This window comes from Sander lucioperca, chromosome 15, assembly GCF_008315115.2.
Source record: "Sander lucioperca isolate FBNREF2018 chromosome 15, SLUC_FBN_1.2, whole genome shotgun sequence".
Taxonomy (NCBI): domain Eukaryota; kingdom Metazoa; phylum Chordata; class Actinopteri; order Perciformes; family Percidae; genus Sander; species Sander lucioperca.
Genome location: NC_050187.1, coordinates 5,406,384 through 5,428,535, shown reverse-complemented (window position 1 = coordinate 5,428,535; position 22,152 = coordinate 5,406,384). Strand labels below are relative to the sequence as shown.

General features: G+C 40.9%; 2 protein-coding genes across 3 annotated transcripts; one reads left to right on the top strand and one right to left on the bottom strand.

Moving 5' to 3' along the window:
* Positions 1–1,328: 1,328 nt before the first annotated feature.
* Positions 1,329–9,051, top strand: cdt1 (chromatin licensing and DNA replication factor 1). Of its 2 annotated transcripts, XM_031313797.2 has the most exons (11): positions 1,329–1,976; positions 2,233–2,394; positions 2,891–3,192; positions 3,333–3,527; positions 5,000–5,145; positions 5,387–5,487; positions 6,202–6,390; positions 6,543–6,710; positions 7,953–8,154; positions 8,342–8,535; positions 8,581–9,051. In XM_031313797.2, exons 1-10 carry the CDS (start codon positions 1,500–1,502, stop codon positions 8,503–8,505), a joined length of 2,106 nt encoding a protein of 701 aa, XP_031169657.1. In that variant the 5' UTR covers positions 1,329–1,499; the 3' UTR covers positions 8,506–8,535; positions 8,581–9,051. The 2 variants fall into 2 exon arrangements, with proteins under 2 accessions (XP_031169657.1, XP_035848322.1); XM_035992429.1 differs by having other exon boundaries at positions 8,342–9,051.
* A 1,376-nt stretch (positions 9,052–10,427) lies between these two features.
* aprt (adenine phosphoribosyltransferase) lies at positions 10,428–20,599 on the bottom strand. The gene is made up of 5 exons (XM_031313798.2): positions 20,398–20,599; positions 15,334–15,437; positions 12,643–12,776; positions 11,179–11,257; positions 10,428–10,743 (listed from the first exon to the last, which is right to left on the bottom strand). The coding sequence occupies exons 1-5, from the start codon at positions 20,484–20,486 to the stop codon at positions 10,604–10,606; spliced, it is 546 nt and encodes a 181-aa protein (XP_031169658.1). The 5' UTR covers positions 20,487–20,599; the 3' UTR covers positions 10,428–10,603.
* Positions 20,600–22,152: the final 1,553 nt, after the last annotated feature.

The window sequence follows — 22,152 nt, the reverse complement described above, 5'->3', positions numbered from 1 at the left end:
TCCTCTTTCCACCAAGTTGGGAATCACTGCCATAATCAAAATAATATAAGCAGTGATACCACGTTGGAAAGATACTCAGTTAAGTTTTGTGTTTAATAAGTAAGGGGAAGAAGCCTTTATTTTGTATCTTAAATGCCCATTAAGCCTTTTAATATTATTAATCAGTGTGAAATTAGGCTTACTATAAGTGATAAAGACATTGATTTTAATCCTGTTACTTTGCTGTATTCTCATACGCTGTAATTAAGGTGCCTGTCCCCTAAACCTGCAAAACAAGTGGAGAGAAAACAATAAGAGTGCACTAAGTGTGTAATTTAAGGGACCCATAGTTTATGTTAAAATATGTGTGCATATAGGCCTATTGAGTTAGAGATGATTAACACAGAGTACTCTAATGTAAAAGTACTAAGAATGGGGATAATGCTGTGTTGATGTTGTGGGTAGTTAGGTTACTGGCTACTAAATCAAACAATTGAATGCTGTGGTTGGGAAATGAAACTATAACAAACTATCTTATTCTACTTATATTTTATTCTTATATAATTAGCTTCTAAAATCAAATGTGTAAAATAAGGGAACTTTTTTTTAACACTTTCTTTTGCCTGGGACATTTGATTGACCAAGAACTAAACAGTAGAAAAACTCACAGTAGTGAACAGAAATGAATAGCAATTGTTGTCGATGAAGATACCTGTAGCAGCTTTGTCTGTGCCATTGATCATGATATGTGAGGGCAAGGGATGATTGTCAAAAATGATTCATCATGTCATTAAACTTTTGAGACATTCAGTTTCAGCCAAGAGTTATTACACAGGGACCAAATTCGTTTATTCAACAAAAATACTAAGATAGCCTATATAGGACTATTTATAAAGATATATTTGTGCTAAATTTTGAGATAGACTACTTAAAATAAAATGACCTCAAATTGTATGCTTTTTAACAACTTGAAAACGTTTTAATCTGCTGTCAGGGCCTAATCAGCTGGAAGTCATTCATGTTTAATGTCATCAGCTTTGATTATAGTCAACGCTCTCTGTAATGTCCCAAGATTGTTCAAATTAAGTACTAAAGTCTGATGTGTTATCACATTTATTTTGGCATTGTTACACTGGGATAATATGAGAAGGATGAGTCGGTGTCGCCATACAAAAAAGAATCAATCAAAAAATATATAATCAACAACAGTGTGTACTTGTATTTTCTGTAATACAGCACAATGTCAAAAACATCAAAGAAACGTTTAAAGTTTAAAACGAGTGCTCCATTCATCAACTTGGCCCATCCTACTTTTATTATCCTAGGACGTGGACCGGATGAGGCGTGGCTTCGTTGATTTAGCGCGAATTTTCTTACTTCTTCCTGTGAAGTGTGAACATTTCCGCAGACTTATTGTTGATGGACAGTATTTATAGCTTTACCGACTTCGGTTTATTGTAGATTCTTGCAGTGTTTTAGGCTACTTTGCGGTGCCTGTGTCCGCCTCAAGTAGCAGAAACATGTCTCAGGCTCGCGTTACTGATTTCTTTTCACAGAGAAAGAAAGGTATCGCCGGGCCAGTGAAACCAGCCAAGCAGCGCAGGAGCGTTGTTGTCGAACGTGGCTCTTCTGGGATCAGCACAAATGTTGCCAGCACAAGGTCAAGATCCTCGAAAAACAAAGGTGGTTTCCTGTGTTCGTCCTCAGTCCATGAAGAGTTTGTCCGAGTTATCGACGAGGCAGTGGAGCTAAACGACGGAGAGTGTGTTAGTAGCGCCGCGAAAGATGCATACTCTAGTCCCCGGACACCAAAGCGGACCTCGGCCGAGACAGAGTTCGACCTCGGGGCAGCCCTGTTTTCAGCCACCGCCGACCACAGCACAGCCAAGAAGAGACGGCAAGCGGAGGCTGTTAAAGAAGCTGAAGTTTTAGAGAAGGCAACTACGAAGGCCAGGAAGGCCAGAAAGAAACTGGTTCTCCCTCAAGACACACCACAGGTAACGTTAATGTTGTTTTGGTGGAACCCAGCTTCACGCCTCCATCTTTGAATGAAATGCCCACACTAGCTAAATGTTTATTCGACTATATGTGAACGCAGCCTTAAGGCTTGTCTTCATTCTTTGACCAAAACCAGAAGTGCAGTTTGCATACTTTTTGGTTGCCAGTAATTGCACATACAGCCACATTGTACGTGTGTAACATTCATGACAACGTAAGTTAGTTGGAGTCAATGCTGTCGCTGTGTATGTCCAGGCTGCAGTCCAGCCCCTGCCCAATGAGAGGACCCCGCAGTACTCAGCTCCGGCAGCCTCGGTGTCTGGGCAGAATGCGGAGAACCACCTGAACCTCCATACCAATAGCTCTCCGCAGAGGGGGCAGGTCAGCCGCAAGAACACTGAAGGACAGGCCAGCAAGGTAACACACTGTGTTTGGAGTGGACTGACTGGAGATCATGCGTCACTAGTGTGCAGTCACCACACTGTGGCACTGTAGGTTCAGTTAGAAGTGACACAATTATGACGGAGCTTGGTTTATTTGTTTTGAACGTTTCTTGTAAGTATTGTTGTTCTATATTTTTTTTATATTAACAAATCCCATTTAAAAAACAAAACTAAATCAACAATGTGTTTGTCCAAATGGCTCTATACAGTGTGCATTTTCGTGGTATTGAAGGAACATGTCACCCAGTGCAGAGGTGTGGCTCGTTATGTTTTTATAGTGTTTAGACAACAAAAGAGCCCTATGGCATGAAATTAATAGATGCATCAGACTTTGGGTACACACAATAGTTGTTAGTAGGATACATTTATTGTTGGTTGGGCTCTGTACGTGGGATTAGTTGACCATAAGAAAAATTGGAAACCATGAAAAAGTCCCAAATTCATCAGCATGGCATCCCCCTTTCTCTCAGGCTTTGTGTAAAGAGGACATTGCAGCCCTCAAGTCTCGCCTTCAGAGGATCAAGAAACATGCAGAGGAATTAACCAGCGCTGCTCCTCGTAATTCAGCTTCCACATCCTCCTCTCCAGCTGGTTCAGCTGCCAACGCTACCACCCCCCTTGTCCCCAAAACCGCCTTGCCTGCCACCTGTAATGCTAAGGCCCTCAAGTTCACTGTAGCACAAGTCAAAGAGCTTGCAGCTAAAGCTCAGCAGAGGAAGGTGGAGAGAGAGGCCAAGGAGAGCAAGCAGAGTGAGGCACAAATCCCGGACAGGTGAGCATGAGCACATATACCTGCAGCCAATAACTTACCAACCAATCTGTACTTTGCAGATGGAACACTACAGTTCCACTAACTGCTACTGTAAGTCCAAATCAGAAGTCAAAGTGTTTTTCTCCTCTCTTGACCCTCAGTACTGAGCAGCCAGGATACCAGCGGTACCACAACCTCGCCCAGGCGGCCCCCCCGGGCCTATCCCTGCCTTACCAGTACAATGTGCTGGCTGAGATGTTCAGGAGTATGGACACTGTGGTCGCAATGCTGTACAACCGCTGTGAGGCAGCCACCTTCCCCAAGATCAAACAGGGAGTTCAGGACATGATGCACAAGTAGGTGGAAGGATGGGAGATGGTCTGGTTGTACTTCTCAGATTGAGGATGAGTGATTCTTTCAGGTTTGGCATGTAACTAAGTCAAAATCAGTTAAGTCTATGTGGGTCACAAAGAAAATCAGCATTCAGTGGTGTATTGTTCCCTGGCTCAGTCAAAAAATAAAAAAGCTGCATTGTATTTATCAGATGAATGCCATCCACCCTCCCTCCATGCCACCGGAACTCACTCGCTCACCCGCGGGCAAAACGTCGGCCGGATGACGCAACGCAGGCACCGCCGGCATGGAGGGATGTCGGGTGCCGTTCATCTGCATGTTCTGCCTGCGCTACAGTGACACAGAGCTGGTTAAAAATCTGCAAAGTTTGACATAAAACCCTAGCCTAGGTTGGGCTTGGGTATGCTTCAAACTCATGGTGTGAGAAGTCCTGGAGTGAAATGGAAGAAAGAGTGGGGGATAAGGCATCACTCCAACTTTATTTTTTTTATAAATCCGCTCTCCAAAATCCTCACCCACGCGCCATTCTGCTCACATGCTCTGCGCAGAAGACAGAGCTCACACACAAAGCAATAGTAAAAATAATTTCCATTTTATGAATAAGTTAGTTTTTAGAACATTTTATGAATAGCCTAAAGCTGGGCTCTGACTCAGGAGTTGTGACTGTGTTGCCAAGCAACAGTATACATGGGATGGAAATGTTTTAACTCTCCCTTCCAGTTCTTGCTGAAAAACCAAGAAGGGACAACTCGCGTCTCCCCAGCCTCTTTTTTTTTAATCTACACTCGTTTTGCCTGTTTCTTTTTTGTTTTTTTCTTCACTGCAAAGCATTTTTAACGCTACAGCAAGTTGTCGCATCGGGTTGCTCTCCATTTTTTTGATTACATGTCACTGAAATTGTATTTTATATGATTTCGAATGAAATGAAATTTTTTTTTTTTTTTTTTAATTTACATCACTGTCTCATCATGAGATTGTGAGAGGTGGTGCATTGCTCCCGTGGCACTATAATCGTAATAATATACAGTAGTGTGTGTGATGTGCCAATATTTTCAAATCTTGTAGTGTGTTTGAGATCAGAAAGAGGAACATCTGTGGAGATTCTCCTTATGTGCACGATGCAACCAGATTTCAAAATTGGTTAGGATTTTAAAACTCCTGTAGTCTGAGCCAGCTTTCGTTTGTTACCCCTGTAGCTTATTAACAGCCAACGCTATCAATAAAATGCAGTAAAAGAGAAGCCATCCAATTGTTCTCATTTTATGTTAATATCTTTATTAGTCAATATCCGTGATCCGACCCACATGTTCGTTGTTTGACTCATAACCAAAACTGAAAGTAAAATTAAGACAAAATACCACCTGGAATCGCCTCTTTTGTGGGTCACCCGTCGGGTACCAGACTCTGCTGAAGGTTAGAAGTGGCTGTCGGCTGCAGAAGCTAATCTTTGCCTTTCTCTTTTTCCCCTTTGCAGGCGATTTGAGGAGAGCCACGTTGGTCAGATACAAACGGTGTTTCCGGAGGCCTACAAATTTAGACAGGAGAAGAACATCCCAACCTTTAACAGCAACGTTAAGAAGGGCAGCTACCAGCTCACCGTTGAGCCCGTCATTCTCTCTGGTTAATACACCCTTTTCGTTCTATGAAGTCACCACTTCTGCTCAAAATATTAAGTTGGCTTATTTTAATATCTATTACAACTCTGACCAGTTCACCTTTTTAATAAACACAATTTCTTTAAATGGGATATATGTAAACTGTCGGTCTAACTGCAGGGCTCTTTCATTGGTGCTTATGATAATGTGTCCTCTACCTTTTAATGTGTTCATTTATTTAACCCGTGTGCTGTTGTCCTCCTCAGACCAGAATGAAGCTTGTCCTCTCTTGTCTGCCTCTCGCCTCCTGGAGAGAAGACGCATCTTCCACCTGAATTTGGTCTCCATTGTCAAACAGCACCACAAGGTCAGCAGCTGCTCCGCTATTGCTTCCAGTGCCTTTTTTTAAATAGTGAGAGTAGGTATAGGAAGCAAACGAGGAGGAATTTCTAACATGGCACAGGCCCAAGTTTTAGAGTAAACGATGTGTGGTATGAGCTGAGATAGTTGTGTCTACTGACACACAGGCTGTGTTGTAATGTAACAAAGTACCGTACTTAAGTATAGTTTTCACGTATTTGTACTTTATTTATATTTCTGGAAACTTTTGCTTTTACCACTGTATTTCCTAAATAAAATGCGTACTTTAACTCCAATACATTTCCCCTAAGCATCTCTGTTACTCATAACTTGCACGAAATGTTTTCGTACCTTGGCGTTAAAGTCTTTTCACAAAAAAGAAAATTCTGTCTGTTTTTCTCTTTGTTGTCAGACTTTGAATTTGACGTTTAAGATGTCAAAATCCCAAATATAATGCTTTGCTATAAGAAAGCCACAATAAAGTTCATAATGAAAGCATTTCTTTTTTTTTTACTTCTAATAATTATGTACAGTTAATATCAGATGCTATAAGACTGGTGACTTTTGAACCTCTACCAAAATAATTTTCTGGTACGATACTTTTACTCAAGTATTGCTTTTAAGTACTTTATAAAAGACTGCACATGGGGAATACATTTTGGTGTCTATTAGACTGGTTAATTTCTGCTAACCCGTTTACAAACTATCTCTCTGTCTACAGGTATTTCTGTCCACGTTGGTTCCTCCGATGTCAGTTCCAGAAGACAAACTGACCCGCTGGCACCCTAACTTTAATGTGGACACTGTGCCAGCCATCTTGGCTAGCTCGATGCCTCAGCCTCCTCACACAGAGAAACTGTCCACCGCTCAGGAAGTGCTGGACAAGGCTCGCTCACTCATCACGCCCAAGGTACGGTGTCATTTCAAAAGTGGTCAATGTTCTGAAACTGTGAATAATGTACAATCAATGGGTAATGTTGAAATGTTCTTAATTTTACAATGCATACTCTCAGCATGGTTCTGTCCAAATCCAATGGAATTGCTCTCTTGTCCTGCGTTCAGATGGAGAAGGCTCTGGTTTCTCTGGCTCTAAAGACGGAAGACAAAGCTGCAGAGAGTAAGGAGCCAACATCTCCGCAGAAGCCAGCAGTCCCCCAAGCATCAGCTCCATCAGCTGCAGCTGAAGTCCCAACTGCCCTGAAAGGAGTGTCCCAGTCCCTGCTGGACAGGGTAGGTGGACAAGGAGGAGGTCGGGGGTTAGGGCTGTCAAAATTGGCCAAAAATTACATTTGAATATTTGTTCTAAAAAAACACAGATTTGAATATCTATTTTTGCACATTATGTCCATAAGCGGGCAAACCAATACAATGGGAGATGGAACTACTTGTGTACCGTTAGCTTGCTTGCTCTCTTTCTTTCTTTCTCTATGTAGACAGGACAGGCTGCGGATTACACCGCCGTTCCTAATTTGGTCATAAACAGCAGAGTCTCTTCCTGTTCATGAATTTGTCCTACGATATTTTCCCGTAGTCTCTGCAGTTAAAGATGTATTTTACCGTATTTGTGCTGTCTTCTTTGCCCCCGTTGTTGGTTTATTTCTAGTACCGGCAGCCACATTATAGAACATCATCAACTTGCTCGCTGTGAACTCTCTTCCCGACCAGCTTAATCAGACAGGAAGCTGCAGCGGCCCACGAACGATTGTGTGAGGCAGATGGCCTCACACAGTGCCGTTTTTTTTACCCTCTTTCCATTAATTTTGAATGGGGGTAGTGCAGGAGGGACTCTGCGGCGAAAAGTTCAGACCGACCCCACGTCACGCTGCGGTGGCCAATCATGTAACCGGAGATCTGACCTGTCGGTGTGTTTTGAGGCTGTGTGAGAGTCCCGTACAGGAAACGGGAAACGTCACTGCCTCTATCGCTGTCCAGTCTCTTAATACATCCATGTTGCTGCCACAAGAAAGTTTTAAAACTTGAGAAAAAAAGCACTGGACTGCCCAGGAGTTTGAATGTAGCTTAGTGGTGCCTGAGCTCATCAGGCTTTTGTCTACTGGTCCCTTCAGGTCATGTTTTGGTTAGTCTACGTCCATGACATTCCACTTCTGGGATTGCTCCGTTGCCGCTGGAAATTCTGGCGGATTTCACTTTTTTTTTTTTTTTTGTTAGATGGGTAGATGTCCGGTACCTTCTGCTTTCTTTGTGTTGTAATTTTAAACTCCGGTAGATTTATGAGGACTGTGGTTAACTGCTCCTCAGATCTCTGCAGGGTAAATCCAGACAGCTAGCTATACTATCTGTCTAATCTTGAGTTTACTGTTGCACAACTAAAACAACTTTTGAATGTTAACGTGTTCCACCAAAACAAGTTCCTTCCCGAGGCTATTTTGCATCGACACCAGGCCTGCTGCCATGGTTGAATTAGCCTTTGCCCCATTAGAAAACCATGTTGTGATTTTCCTTATGTTTCAGATTCGGGCAAAGGAGGCCCAGAAGCTCCAGGCAGCCATGACTCGAAACCCCACCCAGGAAGAGCGCCTGCTGATGATGTCACGGCTCCCTGAGTTGGCCCGGATTCTCCGGAACATTTTTGTTGCAGAGAAGAAACCGGCTTTAATATTGGAATTGGCCTGTAACAGGATGGTGGCCAGCTACAAATCTGCTCTCAGCACAGGTTGGTTCAAACAACTTTTTAACAACTGGAAATCTAGGAAATCTAGTTAGCTATCAGTAAAAACTGAGGCAACAACATTTCACTGTAGCATTCACCATTATTTTGCAGTAGGAAATGTGTTGCCCTTTTTATATCGTTCAGAAAAGAACGGTCATGTGATTAGATGTTCCTCCTCTCTATTGAACAGGTGAAATGGAGAAACACATCCGTCTGTTGGCAGAAGTGGCTGCTGATTGGCTGACTATTCATCCAATCAGGAAGGACTTCTACCTGAAGTTGAACAAAAACATGGAGCTCAACATCATTCTGGTCAAACTGAGCAGCAGACTCCGAGATGAAGAGAAAATCTAACATCTAAATGACAGTGATGTGATAGCCTTTCACACACCTGAACATCTTTTTTAGGGCTTTGCTGTGAGAGCTGCCAGCACACTGAAGGCTAGTTAAAGTGCCATATTTTTCAGTGAATTTCATCAGTTTGTGGGCAGTATGTATGATGTTTTAGACACAGTGGGTTTTGTGTTGTGCCCTGTGTTCTAGGCTGTCTGAGTGAAATGGTCACTGATTTATCTAGGCACAGCTCCATATCCAAAAATCCTGAGGCCACATGGGACCGACCTAGTCCTGGTATTTCCACCACCCCTGTTGTAAACTGGTTGTTTTAACCGCACTGTTTTGTTAGTGCTTTGTTTTTATTTCCTCCATGAAAGTGTAATATTGGTATCTGCTTCCAGTCTTTTGGGGGAACAATTTTCTACAATGTAGAACTGATGAATGTTTACATTTTTAAAGGTCACTACTGTTTGATAATGTTTAAGAAATACAAGCATTTGAGTCCCACTGCCTCCCAATTATTTTGTTGTAAATGCAGTTTTATTAAATATAAGAATCTGTAAAGCAAAGCCAGTGAATGCATTAAATATCTGATAGCTGGTGGTAAACTAAACCTGTCAAGATTGTACTGGAGCAAGGGTAGTAATGAGGGGAAAAAAAAAAAAACATGATTCACTCGTGGCAGCTTTACATCCAGCAAGTTCTGATATAGTAAATGTGTTGCGCGATTAAGAAGGTTGTTTTCCCAGATTTTGAGGTCTCTGCCTACACCACAATACAAGGGATATGATGGAATTTAATTTGTGGTGCTTGCAGCATTTAAACAAAAAATCTATTTTAACAATGGTGTATCTCAATGCCACAAACGAAACCAATCCCAGAAACAGTAAGGCTTTAAGAGAGAACAATCTGAATTACCACTTCAGTATTGATAAAACACAAGCCTGATCATTTATTTCATTTGTTACTGTATTTGGCCTTTACAATACTTTAATTTGGCTTTTTACTATATGGAAGTGTGTTACAGGTGGTGGGGGGGTTTCAAAGATACTTGAAGGCCATGTTTGGATATGTTTTACATCCATCAAATACACACTGAGTACATATGTAAAGACTTTAAAGTGCAACAGGAAACGGTTTAGTAGCTAGCATAACATGCTCAGTTAAGGTTAGATGCTAGTTAGCTGCAGCGTCACATGATAGATGCACAGAATGGCTTAAGCCCTGAAGTCACAGAAACACTATCCTATTGTCATTAAATCAACCGATACACTACCTTACATGAGTGTAAGCTATTTAATATACAGATGAAAGAGAAACTTGTTTTTGGAGATATAAAAAACTGCAAAAAAGTAAACACGATCACTCTGCAACATAAAAGGTGCCTTTTTTTTAATAGATCTATCCATTCATCCTCTGTAGCTGCTTCCTCCTGTTCAGGCACATGGGCATGCAGGGACTGATCACAGCAGTGGTGGAATGTAACTAAGTACTTTTATTCAAGTATTGTACTTAAGTACAAATTTAAGGTACTTGTACTTTTGTTTTCATGCCACTTTCTACTTCACTACATTTCAGAAAGAAATGTACCTTTGACATTAATCTGACAGCTTTACTTACTAGTTACTTTACAAATTAAGATTTTTCACAAAAAAGTTTATAAAATATATTTTATTGTAAATTAGACTACCCAACAATATACAGGCCTACAAGTCCAGCTGAAATGATTAGACCATTAAACACTTAGTTGATTGACAAAACCTTTTGGATCGTATTTTTACAGTGTGGTATTAGTACTTTTAATCTCTACACTTCTTCCTCCGCTGGATCCCAGCATGCATTAGGTGAAAGGAACAGAACATTCTAGACATTTAGACTCCTTAACCCTGTGATAAGCCGAAAAGCATGCTGGGTAAGGATTCCGAGCCTTAAGAGATTTATAAATGAGTGACAAAAACATTTAATATTTTAGTGCCAATTAAAATTGCAAAACAGTAAGTGATTGAAATGTGTGCTGAACAGGTTCCTCGTTTGTGGCTGGTGACACTTGCGAAGCAGCTGGCTGGTTTTAAAATCAATGTTTGACTGGTTTCCTGCGTGGCAGCTGCAGTGGTCCTCAGTACTGAACCAGCGAGAACACACTGTGGGACTTCAGTTTGTCGATACCGTTCAGCTCTTTGAGCTCGATGACCACCATGCAGCCCAGAACCTCAGCCTGCTGCTTCTTCATTAGCTCACAGGCTGCATACAGTGTCCCTACACACACACACACACACACACACACACACACACACACACACTTTAGGTCAGTGTGAATCCAACACTCTCATTGTTTCCTTTTTTACCCAGTTTCTTTGTAACAAATATTCCCTAGTCAGAGTGACCAGTGAACATGATGGTTAGAAAGCAGATCGATCTAGGGTTGAGGTTACTTTATTTGTACCCATAGTAAATGTGTTGCGCGATTAAGAAGTGCAGGGCATCCATGACACACAGTTCAGAAAACAGAGACAACATATACAATGGGACAATAAATAACAATACAAACAGTTAAAGTGCTCCAGTGCTAATCAAGATGCTGACATATCTAATAAATACCAATAAAACACTTAAAACTGACCACCATAAAAGTATTCTAAAAACCAATGAATAAAAAAATATGCAAATACAGGCTGTGTGGGGACTGCTTACCTCCAGTAGCCAGGAGGTCATCAATGAGAAGAACTTTCTGTCCTGGAGCCACTGCATCCTCCTGGATCTCTGCTTCTGCCTGGAGAAACATAAGTAAGACTCTTAGAAAATACTGTTCTTTGGTGGAGAAGTATTGTAGCAGCGTCATGCTGAGGGAGTGCTTCTCAGCAGCAGAGCCGGAAACCGCTCAGGACTGAGGTGACAATGAAAAGAGAGAAATACAGAGAGATGCTTGAGAAATGTGTGCACATGACCTTTGACTAGAGCAAAGATTCACATTTCGGGATGATGACACCCTGAAAAGCAAACAGCCAGGACAATGCTGGAGTGGTTTCAGGGCACAGGGATGGAAATGTTGCCAAACCAAGGGCTTGACGGTAACTTATTCCACAAGGGGCATGTGTAAAGAAATTTAGGGGCACAATTAAAACTGTAAATGGACTGTATTTATATAGCACTTTTACATAGTACAGGAACCATTCACACATGTTCATACACTGTGGCCGAGGCTGCCATACAAGGTGCCACCTGCTCATCAGATAAACATTCACAGACATCTACACACCAAGGACACTTCGACATGGAACTGCAGGGCCAGGGATCGAACCACCAACCTTCTGATTGGAAAGTGACCGCTTTACCACATGAGCCACAGCCGCCCCAATGTATCAAAGAATGTGTTTTTCTTTATTAAAAAAGGCATACAAGAAGACATTTACAAGCAAAGTGATTTCATTTATTTGAATACAAAAAGTATACAAGGATTTTAGTTTTTTTTTATATGTTTAATAATTATGTCATTTATACTTTAAACTGCTTTGAACGGGGAGCAGCATGTGGTCGGAGTGAGACTACGTCGCCTCTGCAGCTTGTTAAAGTCACAGTCAGGGCAATGCTGATAAAACTGTTTCAAGTGTGGTTACACTTTTCAAAACTCCATGCAGATAACGCTCACTGCAGTATAATATAATGGTGGGCCGAAAGTGTCCACAATGTGGTTACACCTCCTCTGAGACACGCACGAACGTGCTCCAGTAACAAAGACAAAAGACAACAAATTATTTTTAAAAAACGGAGCGAAGTTCATGGAGCTACTGGCCGCCGCATCAGCAAAAAACAGTACCTTTACTTAATAAACGTTATTCTCACATGTGCGCCTAAATAAATTGTACAGATCGCACACATCGATCTTTAGTTGCAAACGCGAGTGAAACGTTTGCACTTTCGAGCCCTGCAAACAGGCCCAAGCACATTTTTTCCGCCTGAGGTTGTGTCCTTTTTAATTTAGATCCAGACACTAGAACAGTACAGTGAAGGGGAGGAACAAGACATTTGTGTAAAGATTACTATCAATTAATACATTGCCTATTCTCTATTCTATTGACAATGTTAACTGAACTGCAAGGCAAACAAATACAGAGTAAAGCATTGCTTTAAACAAAATCCTTAGTGTGTGTTCTTCACCTTGCCATACTCCAAATCGTAGGCCACAGACACAGTGCTCCCAGGCAGTTTGCCTTTCTTTCTGACCAGGACAAAGCCAACATCCAGTCGCTGAGCGAGCAGAGGACCAAACAGGAAACCACGAGCATCTAAACCTGCAAACAAACACAAAATATGTGGTACCCGCAAAATACGCATTAGAAAGACACATTAGGACAGGACATACAGTGGATAGGAAATTAATATACTCCCTTAAATGTTTGGTCTGTAAATCTCATATATGAAGTGGGAGTTTTGCCTGGACCTGATGCAGCATACCATATGAATGCAGTGAAATCATTTTTAAATTTGGAAAAAATGCATTTAATGAACGCAAACTTAAATTTCTTAGGTATTGTTAGAATATATTTTGTGAAAGGGTTGAGAAAAGGTTTTAGAGTTCATGGGGCTGACCTCAATGTCTCTGTTTCCCTGGGTTAAAAGAAGGGTGAGAAAGAAACTCTGATCAGGGGAGGGAACGAGGCAAAACAATGGTCAGCACTATGCAAGCGCGGGATTTGTAACACTGTATGGAAATGACCTGGCTCTCATGGAAACTCCTTAAAGTTTGCTGGAGATTAAAACACAGGTGTTAGAAATCCAACAATAGCAGCATGCTTCTTCTAAGCTGAGAATTGGAAGTCAAGGTCATGTTTTTTATACAGTGTTACAAATTAGTCAGGAGCCGGCTGGAGCCAGAAGATCTGGACCAGATCCAAACTGATGAGGGCACCACCAGGGATGGGACAGAAATGGATAAATAGACAGCATTTTAACTTAGCAGCACCTGATGCCAGGGGAAACTCGTTCGTTAGGCGATATAGACTCTGCCTTTGAGCATCAGATCCATGTACATGTACTTGTATTTCTGCAATATCATTCACTAAACTTGTTATTAACTTTAACTGGACGAATCTTGGTCTTGATTTGATTCCTGAGTTTTATTTCTCTGATCTACCAGTAAACGAACACAAATAGTGACCAAAGAATTGGAGTCAGGTTAAGTCTGGCCTTTTTAGGGCCAGACCAGTCAAATCGGTCACATTTTAGACAAAAATCCTACAGTATACACCGACCTAAGTCAATACTTGGTAGAAGTAGGTTTAGCGGCAACCACAGCTACCGGTCGGTAATATATTCGTCATTCAGAAAAGAAAACAGTGTTTGTCCGAAACAGCAGCAGAGCCTACGGTCTAAGTTACATGGCGGGTTTCCATGGAGTTCCTGACCATGTCCCAGTGGACACCCAGGCCCTTTATCAAATTCTTTGAGTAAAAACAGCTTCTCATTCCATGTTTAACAGTTTAAGATGGTCCTCTAACCAATGACTTTTTGCAAAGGCGGGTGGTTTGCGCTCTTTCCAGTTCATCAAGATGTTGGTGGGAAATTAGCGTAGGCTACCACTTCAAATTTCTGGTCCAGCAGACATACTATACGACCAACTAAAACACTGCCATGTAAGATTTCATTTATAACCAACTTGGACCAAAAATAATTGCACTTCTGGGTCTTCCCACAATACATGTAACAAAGAACCCATGCTCCCAAAACCATGCAATTATTGGTCAGGATAATTATCTTCCATTTAATAAAAAGAGTTTGTGATGACCCCTCCCACTCTGTGGGTGGCTCTTGAGTATTTTCCCTGCAGGTGTTTAGGAGGCAGTCCGAGTGTGGCAGGAGGATCAGCCACACCTGAATCCACTCTGCCTGATTACCTTCTGATTCCTATTTAAGATGGCTGGAGTTGCAGTTCACACAACTCTCGGTCCTCACACCAGCAGGGTTTGTTTTGGGTGTGGTTTGTCTTTTGGGTTCTGTTCTATTTTCCACACGCTCACTTTGCGCATGCACTCAACTATGAAAAGCCGTTTTGGGTCGTCTTTCCACTTTATCAACCAACACAACTCTAGTTTTGGTTGAAATAAACACTTAGTTTACACATGTAAATACATGTGAAAATATGTTTGCTCTATACACGCTAAAAGTATTGCTTTTTTTTTTTAAATGGAGTCTGGTGGATTTAGCGCTAGCGACTTCAGAGCTGTTTCTGGTTAAACAGGTCTCAAAGATGTTTTAAAGGTCTATATCTGAAGGGATCCTTTCCATAATGTTGTCAGACGCTTAGTCTGAGCCTGTCAGTGGCAAAACGAGTACTTTTGTGAACATAAATACAAGCTGGACAATTGCCCTATTAAGTTACATTGTAGCTTGTTTCGCTGCTGCCAACTGCAGCAATCTTGCTTAATACTGGACCAATTTCAATCAAAGATTGTTGTTCCCATCAGTCACTTAAGACACAAAACATAGGAAAATAGGGTTGAAAAAACAGTAGTTACCCTTTAACTCCATAAACCAAGAAATGAAATGAAACTGATAAGGACATTTGATATGGTCTTGATACGGTCAAAGTTATTTTTTTCTAATGATGCAGCAATTGTTGGGTGAGTTAGCAAGTTGGCCCTAAACATAATTTGAAAAAGCCTGAGAATTATACTAGAAACAAGCTGGCCTGGTATGAACCCAACTTGGTCTTTATGAATAATCGATGGCAATACCTTCTCAACGTGTGTAAATGAATACTTTTTCAAGGTATTGTTAGCTGTTCCTGTAAGGTTCATCACGTAAAGAATACTGGTTTACATTAAAAGGTGCTTTGCTTGGGTTCCTTACCTACGATCAGTTCAACGTGCTGGTGATTCTTCCTTACATGTTCTTCAAACAGGTCGATCACTGCTGTGAGAGCGGCTGGGTCCTTCAGGATGGGACAGATATCCCTACAGGCAGAAAACACACATTACATTAGTATCCAGTCATTTAAAATGAATATCAATGTGAAATACATTTATATTGAGCACATTTCTTAGGAGTCATTTATGAACTTCATATATTTTGCAGAGGCACCGTTGTTCCGTCTGGTGCTCAGCGCTGCCCAAGACGTAGTAGGGCTGCACAATTAATCGAATTTTAATGACGATCACGATTTTGGCTTCCCACGATCAAATTCATGTGATCGAGCGATATTTAAAATGCTTCATTCCGTTCATAGAATGCTCTGTATCAATTTTTTTTTCTTCCAAAAGCTACGTAAACCACTTCTGACTCTCACATGCCTCCATGAGCCAATCAGAGTTGTTCCCTGCACCGCGCAGCTTAGTTTAGATCATAGACTGTATAATATGCAGTCTATGGTTTAGATGTAGACAGTCACAGAGGACAGAGTGAGGAAAATTCCACAACAGATAGCAGCCGGTCATACATCGTCACGAGGTTTACCAGTTTACCAGTAAACGCAACATTTTGTCCCGTCTGTGTTGTTTTTCAGACAACAGCAGTGACCAATGCTAGTTTGAGTCTTTTAGCTCATAGCTAGCGGCAGACATCCCGCTGTTGGAATCCTCTACAGTGAAATACAGGCACACTACACCGTTTAGCTGTCAGCATTTTAGCCGTGTTTAATCCAGTTACTACTGTAGCTAATGGTAGGCTAACGTTAGCTGCAATGTAACATGTTATTAGTGTTTACTAGCGTGACCTGCAGCGATGTTTCTGTTGCCTCTAACGTCTGTTTTGGAGCATCAGAGCGCAACGCAGACATTTAAATGGCACCGTAATCCGCGTTGCTATTTCGTCCGGTAGATACCGGGCACTGGATTTTAACATGCGCCGTTAACATGAACAGAAAATTGCGTTGCCTGTATCTTTTCCCGGCAAATGTTTGGAAAGCGGTCGCACAACAGCTGAAATGGCATACTCCTTCATAGTATCATTCAACAAAGGAGGAATGTAGCACAATATGGATGTGCAAGCAGTTATAATTAGCCTATGTGACAATAAAATTTGTTTTGGTTAAAAATCAAGAAATAATCGTGATAATTAATCGTGATTAGGCCTGTCACGATAGTCAATAAATCAATTAATCGCACGATAAAAAACATTTTCTCTCTCTCTCTCTCTCTCTCTCTCTCTGCGTAACGAGGAGTGAACCAAGGGGGTAAGCCTTTCCTCGGACCGCGAACCTCCTATGGCGCCATTTTAATGCTACAAAGCGATCACCCCGTTAGCATTCCATTGACTGCCATTCATTTTGGCGCCACTTTGACAGCGAATAACTTCACATCTGAAGCGTTTAAAGACTATTTGTCCATTGTTTATTTCTAAAAAAAACACGACAATGTATAAAAGGCTCCATTACCTTGTACCTCACGTTATGGCTCCGTAGCAGACGTTTCATAAAAATGTAGACTGTATATAAGAATGGACCAACAGATCCCGTTGCTCTGGACGGAGACCAGTGAAGGCCGTTAGAAGCACTTTTCCGGTGAGCGCTGAGCGTTACTGCGCAGCCTCCAACTGAGAGAGACGACGTAAATGTGCCGTGAGCAACGTGTCTGAAAGTTGTAAGTCTTCTGGTAGCTGTGCCAAGAGAAATCTCAATCATTCCCAATCTTGCAGAGACGGAGAGCGTAGGTATATGTAAGGAGATAACATAGGCACAGGCTAATTACTGCTAACTAAAATGCTAGTTAACATTAGTAATTACACTTAAACAGCTAATGTGAGACGAAACTGCCTGCGCGCTTCTCCTGTACTATACGGTAATTCCTCTACTATGCGACAGTAAGTCGCGTGGTTATGACACAATTGTTAGCCTATTTTTACAAAAACGTCTGCTACGGAGCCATAACGTGAGGTACAAGGTAATGGAGCCTTTTATACATTGTCGTGTTTTTTTTAGAAATAAACAATGGACAAATAGAGTCTTTAAACGTTTCAGATGTAAAGTTATTCGCTGTCAAAGTGGCGCCAAAATGAATGGCAGTCAATGGAATGCTAACGGGGGGTGATCGCTTTGTAGCATTAAAATGGCGCCATAGGAGGTTTGCGGTCCGAGGAGAAGCTTCGTTCTCTTAATACATCCATGAGAAGCTTACCCCCTTGGGTTTTCCGCAGCACTTTGCCGTTAAGGCGCCAAAAGAAGACGTATATGAGCGATATCCGCCGTGTTACTCGGCGTCCGGTTTTCTCCCTTTCATTCCAAACCACGCAGTTGACAACCTGCAGGTGGAGGTTGCTGTATGTGTCCGATAATGCACAGAACATTAACCGGTACAAGCCTACAGCTGTCAGTGTGTCAGAGGCTCCCGGACGGTGAACTGAGACTCCGTTACCTGCTTGTCAAAAATCGCCACTTACTAGCTAATAAATTAGCCTAAGGTAAACGCTAGCTATCAGTAAACAGAAGTGACGAGGTGGCTGGTGTGTGTGTGTGTGTGTGTGTGTGTGTGTGTGTGTGTGTGTGTGTGTGTCGCCCCCCCCCCCCCGCGAAGCTCCGACCTGCAGAGGAGCAGAAGAAAGTATAGCTACACCTTCGCCAAAATGAAGACTGAAAAATAGAACTATTTTGGTACAAACATTTACTCGCTATGTGGCAGATAGTCACATAGAAATAGACAACTGTACAACAACTGTACAACACCGTGAAAGACGACATACTAAAAGGAGATCAGAGACATATTGTGGATATTTAAAATGTCTTCCAATTCCAGTGTTAAATATTCTTTAGAAATAAAAGTTTATTGATCTTTGAAAAGGTGTACCTGCATTATTATGTCATTATCATTATATTAGATGAAAATGGTCTCAGAATGACAATATTATCGTGATCAATATATTGATCAAAATAATCGTGATTATCATTTTGGCCATAATCGTGCAGCCCTACCAAGACGATTGTGATTGATTTAAAGAAATGCCGATAAACTAAAGCATGTTTTTCTCCTATCCAGGAATGTTGTGTAGACTAGCCAGACCTTCCTCCACAGAGCTGTGGAGATAGGTCTGGCAATGTGTGACTAAACCCATTGGCTAAACCACAAACAGTTAATTATTTGGCTAGAACAAACATGTAGGCTAAAGACAGAGTACCTTTACAGCACCATTAATGGTCAGCAAACCACTCACCCTGAGGGAGTATTCATAGTTGCTGGGGACCTTTAACCAGGCAAAAATGAAGAAAGTTCTCCCCCACTTTTACCAACATGTGGACTTTGTGACAAAGGGAGCCAACTTACTGGATCATGCTTATACCAACATCAAAAAAGCAGTCAAAGCAATACGTCGCCCCCACCTTTGGCTCATCAGACCACATCGCTGTGATGTTAATGCCGCCATACAGACCATTGCGGACCAGAACACAGCCTCATATTAAGCCATATATATATGTATATTTATATTTATTTATTTATATATATTAGGGCTGGGCGATATGGAGAAAATCAAATATATATATAGATATTTTTGACCAAATACCTCGATATCAACACCGCAACGATATTGTAGTGTTGACTATTGGTGCTTTCACAAAATATTTACACAATGAGATTTTTGATAAATAATCATCAGTAATGTGGATATAATGACTAAGTGGGTAAAGGCAAATAATAGAACAGTTACAACAGTCTGGTAAGTTCAGAAAATGACATAACTTTACTGTAATGCAGCCTTTTAAAACCAGAAAAGACAACACTGCCATATTATGATATCCAAAATCTAAGACGATATCTAGTCTCATATCACGATATCGATATAATATTGATATATTGCCCAGCTCTAATATATATATATATATATATATATATATATATATATATATATATATATAAAATTTGCGAGACCAGTCTTTTTAATTGCTTTTTTTTTTTCTTGCTTTTTGAGAGTAAAGTCCTTACTTCCACATCAATGATTGTGGTCAAAGTGAGCTGTAGTTTGTGAAAAGCCAGCTGCCAGTTGGACATTGTTGTCTATACATGGTTTTATGGTAAGGGTGCTTTGAGCGGGCAAAAAGGAAAGAAAGACCTGTATTCCTCATATTTCAACTGTCATAAAAATCAATCCTTCATAGGTTACATGACATTTCCAATGGATTGCTGTTTAGGATGACCCTGACTATGTCCATGTGAAATTTTATATGATTTTACTGTAGGATTCTATTGACAAAAGAATATAACCTATTAAGGATTTTTTTTATAATATTAGGGAAAAAATGATTGTGTTATGTCATTTGAGCTGATTCTTTTTAAATTTCTCAAAAACTGTAGAGTAAAATCACATGGAATTTGACATGGACATAGCCAGGGTCATCCTCAACAGGAATAAACTGGAAATTGCATGTCATTTAAATAAAAATAAAAACACTACAGTAGAATAACTTTCAAATGTATTATAATTGGATTATAATGTGCAATATAATGTTTTTACTTGATAGGCCTATAATCATGGATGTATTATGGATATAGGCTATCAAATGGGAGAAATTGCTGATAAAATACGGTCTTTCTTCGTTCTTTTTAACCGTTCAAAGCACCCGTATCGTACAAATCCAAGCGGCGACTGGCTCGTTATAAGCCTAAATGATAGATCCATCTCGTTCTCTTAATACATCCATTATATAGGCTACATCCATCTATGACGCTGGTCTGGTCTGGATAATATAATATATCTGGCTTGACCTGTTTCCGCAAACAACTGCTCACATGACCAGTTTCCAGTGTAACGAGCACGCGCCCGCCCCAAAGCTCGCGGCTCCTTCCTTCACTGGCTGTTTGTGGAGCATTTAGACCTGATTTAGACCGCATGTCGAACTAAGATAATAAATGGGTAGCTTGGAAGAGACGGTCGTAAAAGGGAACCTTTAACGCAGATGAAGCTTTAACAAAAGTGAACTTATTTTCTCACCTAAACAGGATGCCTTTCTTCGGAAAGTCTGAAAAAGCTCGGATGTGTCTGTGAACCAGCTGGAGTTTTGATTCTCGGCCTGCTGCCATTCTAGCTGTAACTTTTACTCCACCAGCGTGCACACCGTGGATGTAGTAGAGAGAACGGTGCACACAGCACGAGGCAATTATACCGCCTACGTCAGGGCTGAAGTGCGCATGCCCTTGTTGCTGGGCGGAGTTAAGGCGGGGAGTTAAGGCATGGATATCCATGATAATAGCCTAATTGTTACACAACCATAGACATTAAATAAAACCAAACCGACAAAACTTGTTTAGTCTGTAGGGAGTTAGGTTGAGAACCAGAGGGTTGCTGGTTCAAGTCCCCGTATGGACCAAATTATGGTGGTGGACTGGTAACTGGAGAGGTGTCAGTTCACCTCCTTGGCGCTGCCAAGGTGCTCTTGAACAAGGCACTAAGCCCCCAACTGTCCTGTCCATCGACCGTTGCAGCTCCCTCACTCTGATATCTCTCCTTTAGTGCTTGTTTAGGTACTGAGCATGTGTGTGTGTATTTCAGGTCTGTGTGTAATGTGTATTCTAACAACAGAGTGAAAACAATGTAATTTCCCTTGCGGGATTAATAAAGTATAAATTATTATTATTATAATTGTTATATTTAGTGTAAAAGAAAATTGTTTATGTTGTTGTGAGAGGTAGCCTATTTGGTTGTTTTTACATTTGCTGGATTCAGAAGGTAACTTTCTAGAGTATACTGTATTGACTGATAGATTCAATGTGAAATATTCGGAAAAACAATACTCTGTGGTTATCAAGTCAATCCCACAAGTAATGGTAAATATGGTAAAGGGCATGCTGCCATATGTTAGTCCCACAGTTGCCTTCACTTTGTATTGGTGAGTAGCCAAGGAGGACACAGAGGATTTAAAAAAAACATGATGGACTCTTCAGAAGAGATGAGTATCTTCACTCGAGTTTCTGCATGGGAAAGTCACCGGACGACACAATCTTCTGAGCACAGCCATACTGAGAAATACAGAGCGAGTTGTATGGAGCTGATAGTCTTAATTTGTAGCAACTCATTTGGCAATGGCTTGAATGTAACGGAAGTTTATTTATATCAAAAAGTTATGCACTAAAGCTTTAAAATGCCCAGCTTTACAGCATAATTAAACATTATTACAGCCTGGTTGTCCAAAAACTGGGTGGTCTCTAGCTTAATAATACTTAGCTGTGCGGTAGGTGGATTTTCTTATAACTCAACCGTTTACATTTTATTCAGGTTTAAAGTTCTGCATAATTAAGGGCATGCTGCTTTGAGTGACAGGTGGCTGTCCTCCAGGAGGCGAGTGGTGGAAACTATTGAACATGTTTGTAGGTTGTATTTATGCTACTTTTTGGTTTGATTTACAGAAGTAGGCCTACCTTTCAAAATGTTTTGAAAAAGATATAGGACCTACTAACAAAGGTTGATTTATTAATCAATTTTAGCAATTGCAATTTCTCGGCAAATTAAATTTACATACCGTAAATAACTTGATTATCTTAGCAAAGTCTTTATCCATGAACTTATTTACTACACCCCTGCATGTGTTATTCAGCAGGGAATCAGGGATAACATAGTCTTGCATTGCCAGACCTTCCTAACAAATAGTTGAAAAGTTGATCTACATTCATATTGGAAAGCAATACAGAATGCCTGAAGCCTTAATGCATTACATTCCATTATATTTTTATTTTTTTGAATGTCATATGG

Excerpts from the sequence above, each read along its gene's own strand:
- cdt1 (XM_031313797.2), top strand. The coding sequence starts at position 1,500 with ATGTCTCAGGCTCGCGTTACTGATTTCTTTTCACAGAGAAAGAAAGGT. Across the intron at positions 1,977-2,232 it reads TCCCTCAAGACACACCACAG|GCTGCAGTCCAGCCCCTGCC; the intron begins GTAACGTTAATG and ends GTGTATGTCCAG. Across the intron at positions 2,395-2,890 it reads CTGAAGGACAGGCCAGCAAG|GCTTTGTGTAAAGAGGACAT; the intron begins GTAACACACTGT and ends CCTTTCTCTCAG.
- aprt (XM_031313798.2), bottom strand. The coding sequence starts at position 20,486 with ATGGCAGCAGGCCGAGAATCAAAACTCCAGCTGGTTCACAGACACATC. Across the intron at positions 11,258-12,642 it reads ACGATTTGGAGTATGGCAAG|GCAGAAGCAGAGATCCAGGA; the intron begins GTGAAGAACACA and ends ATGTTTCTCCAG. Across the intron at positions 10,744-11,178 it reads TGACCTCCTGGCTACTGGAG|GGACACTGTATGCAGCCTGT; the intron begins GTAAGCAGTCCC and ends GTGTGTGTGTAG.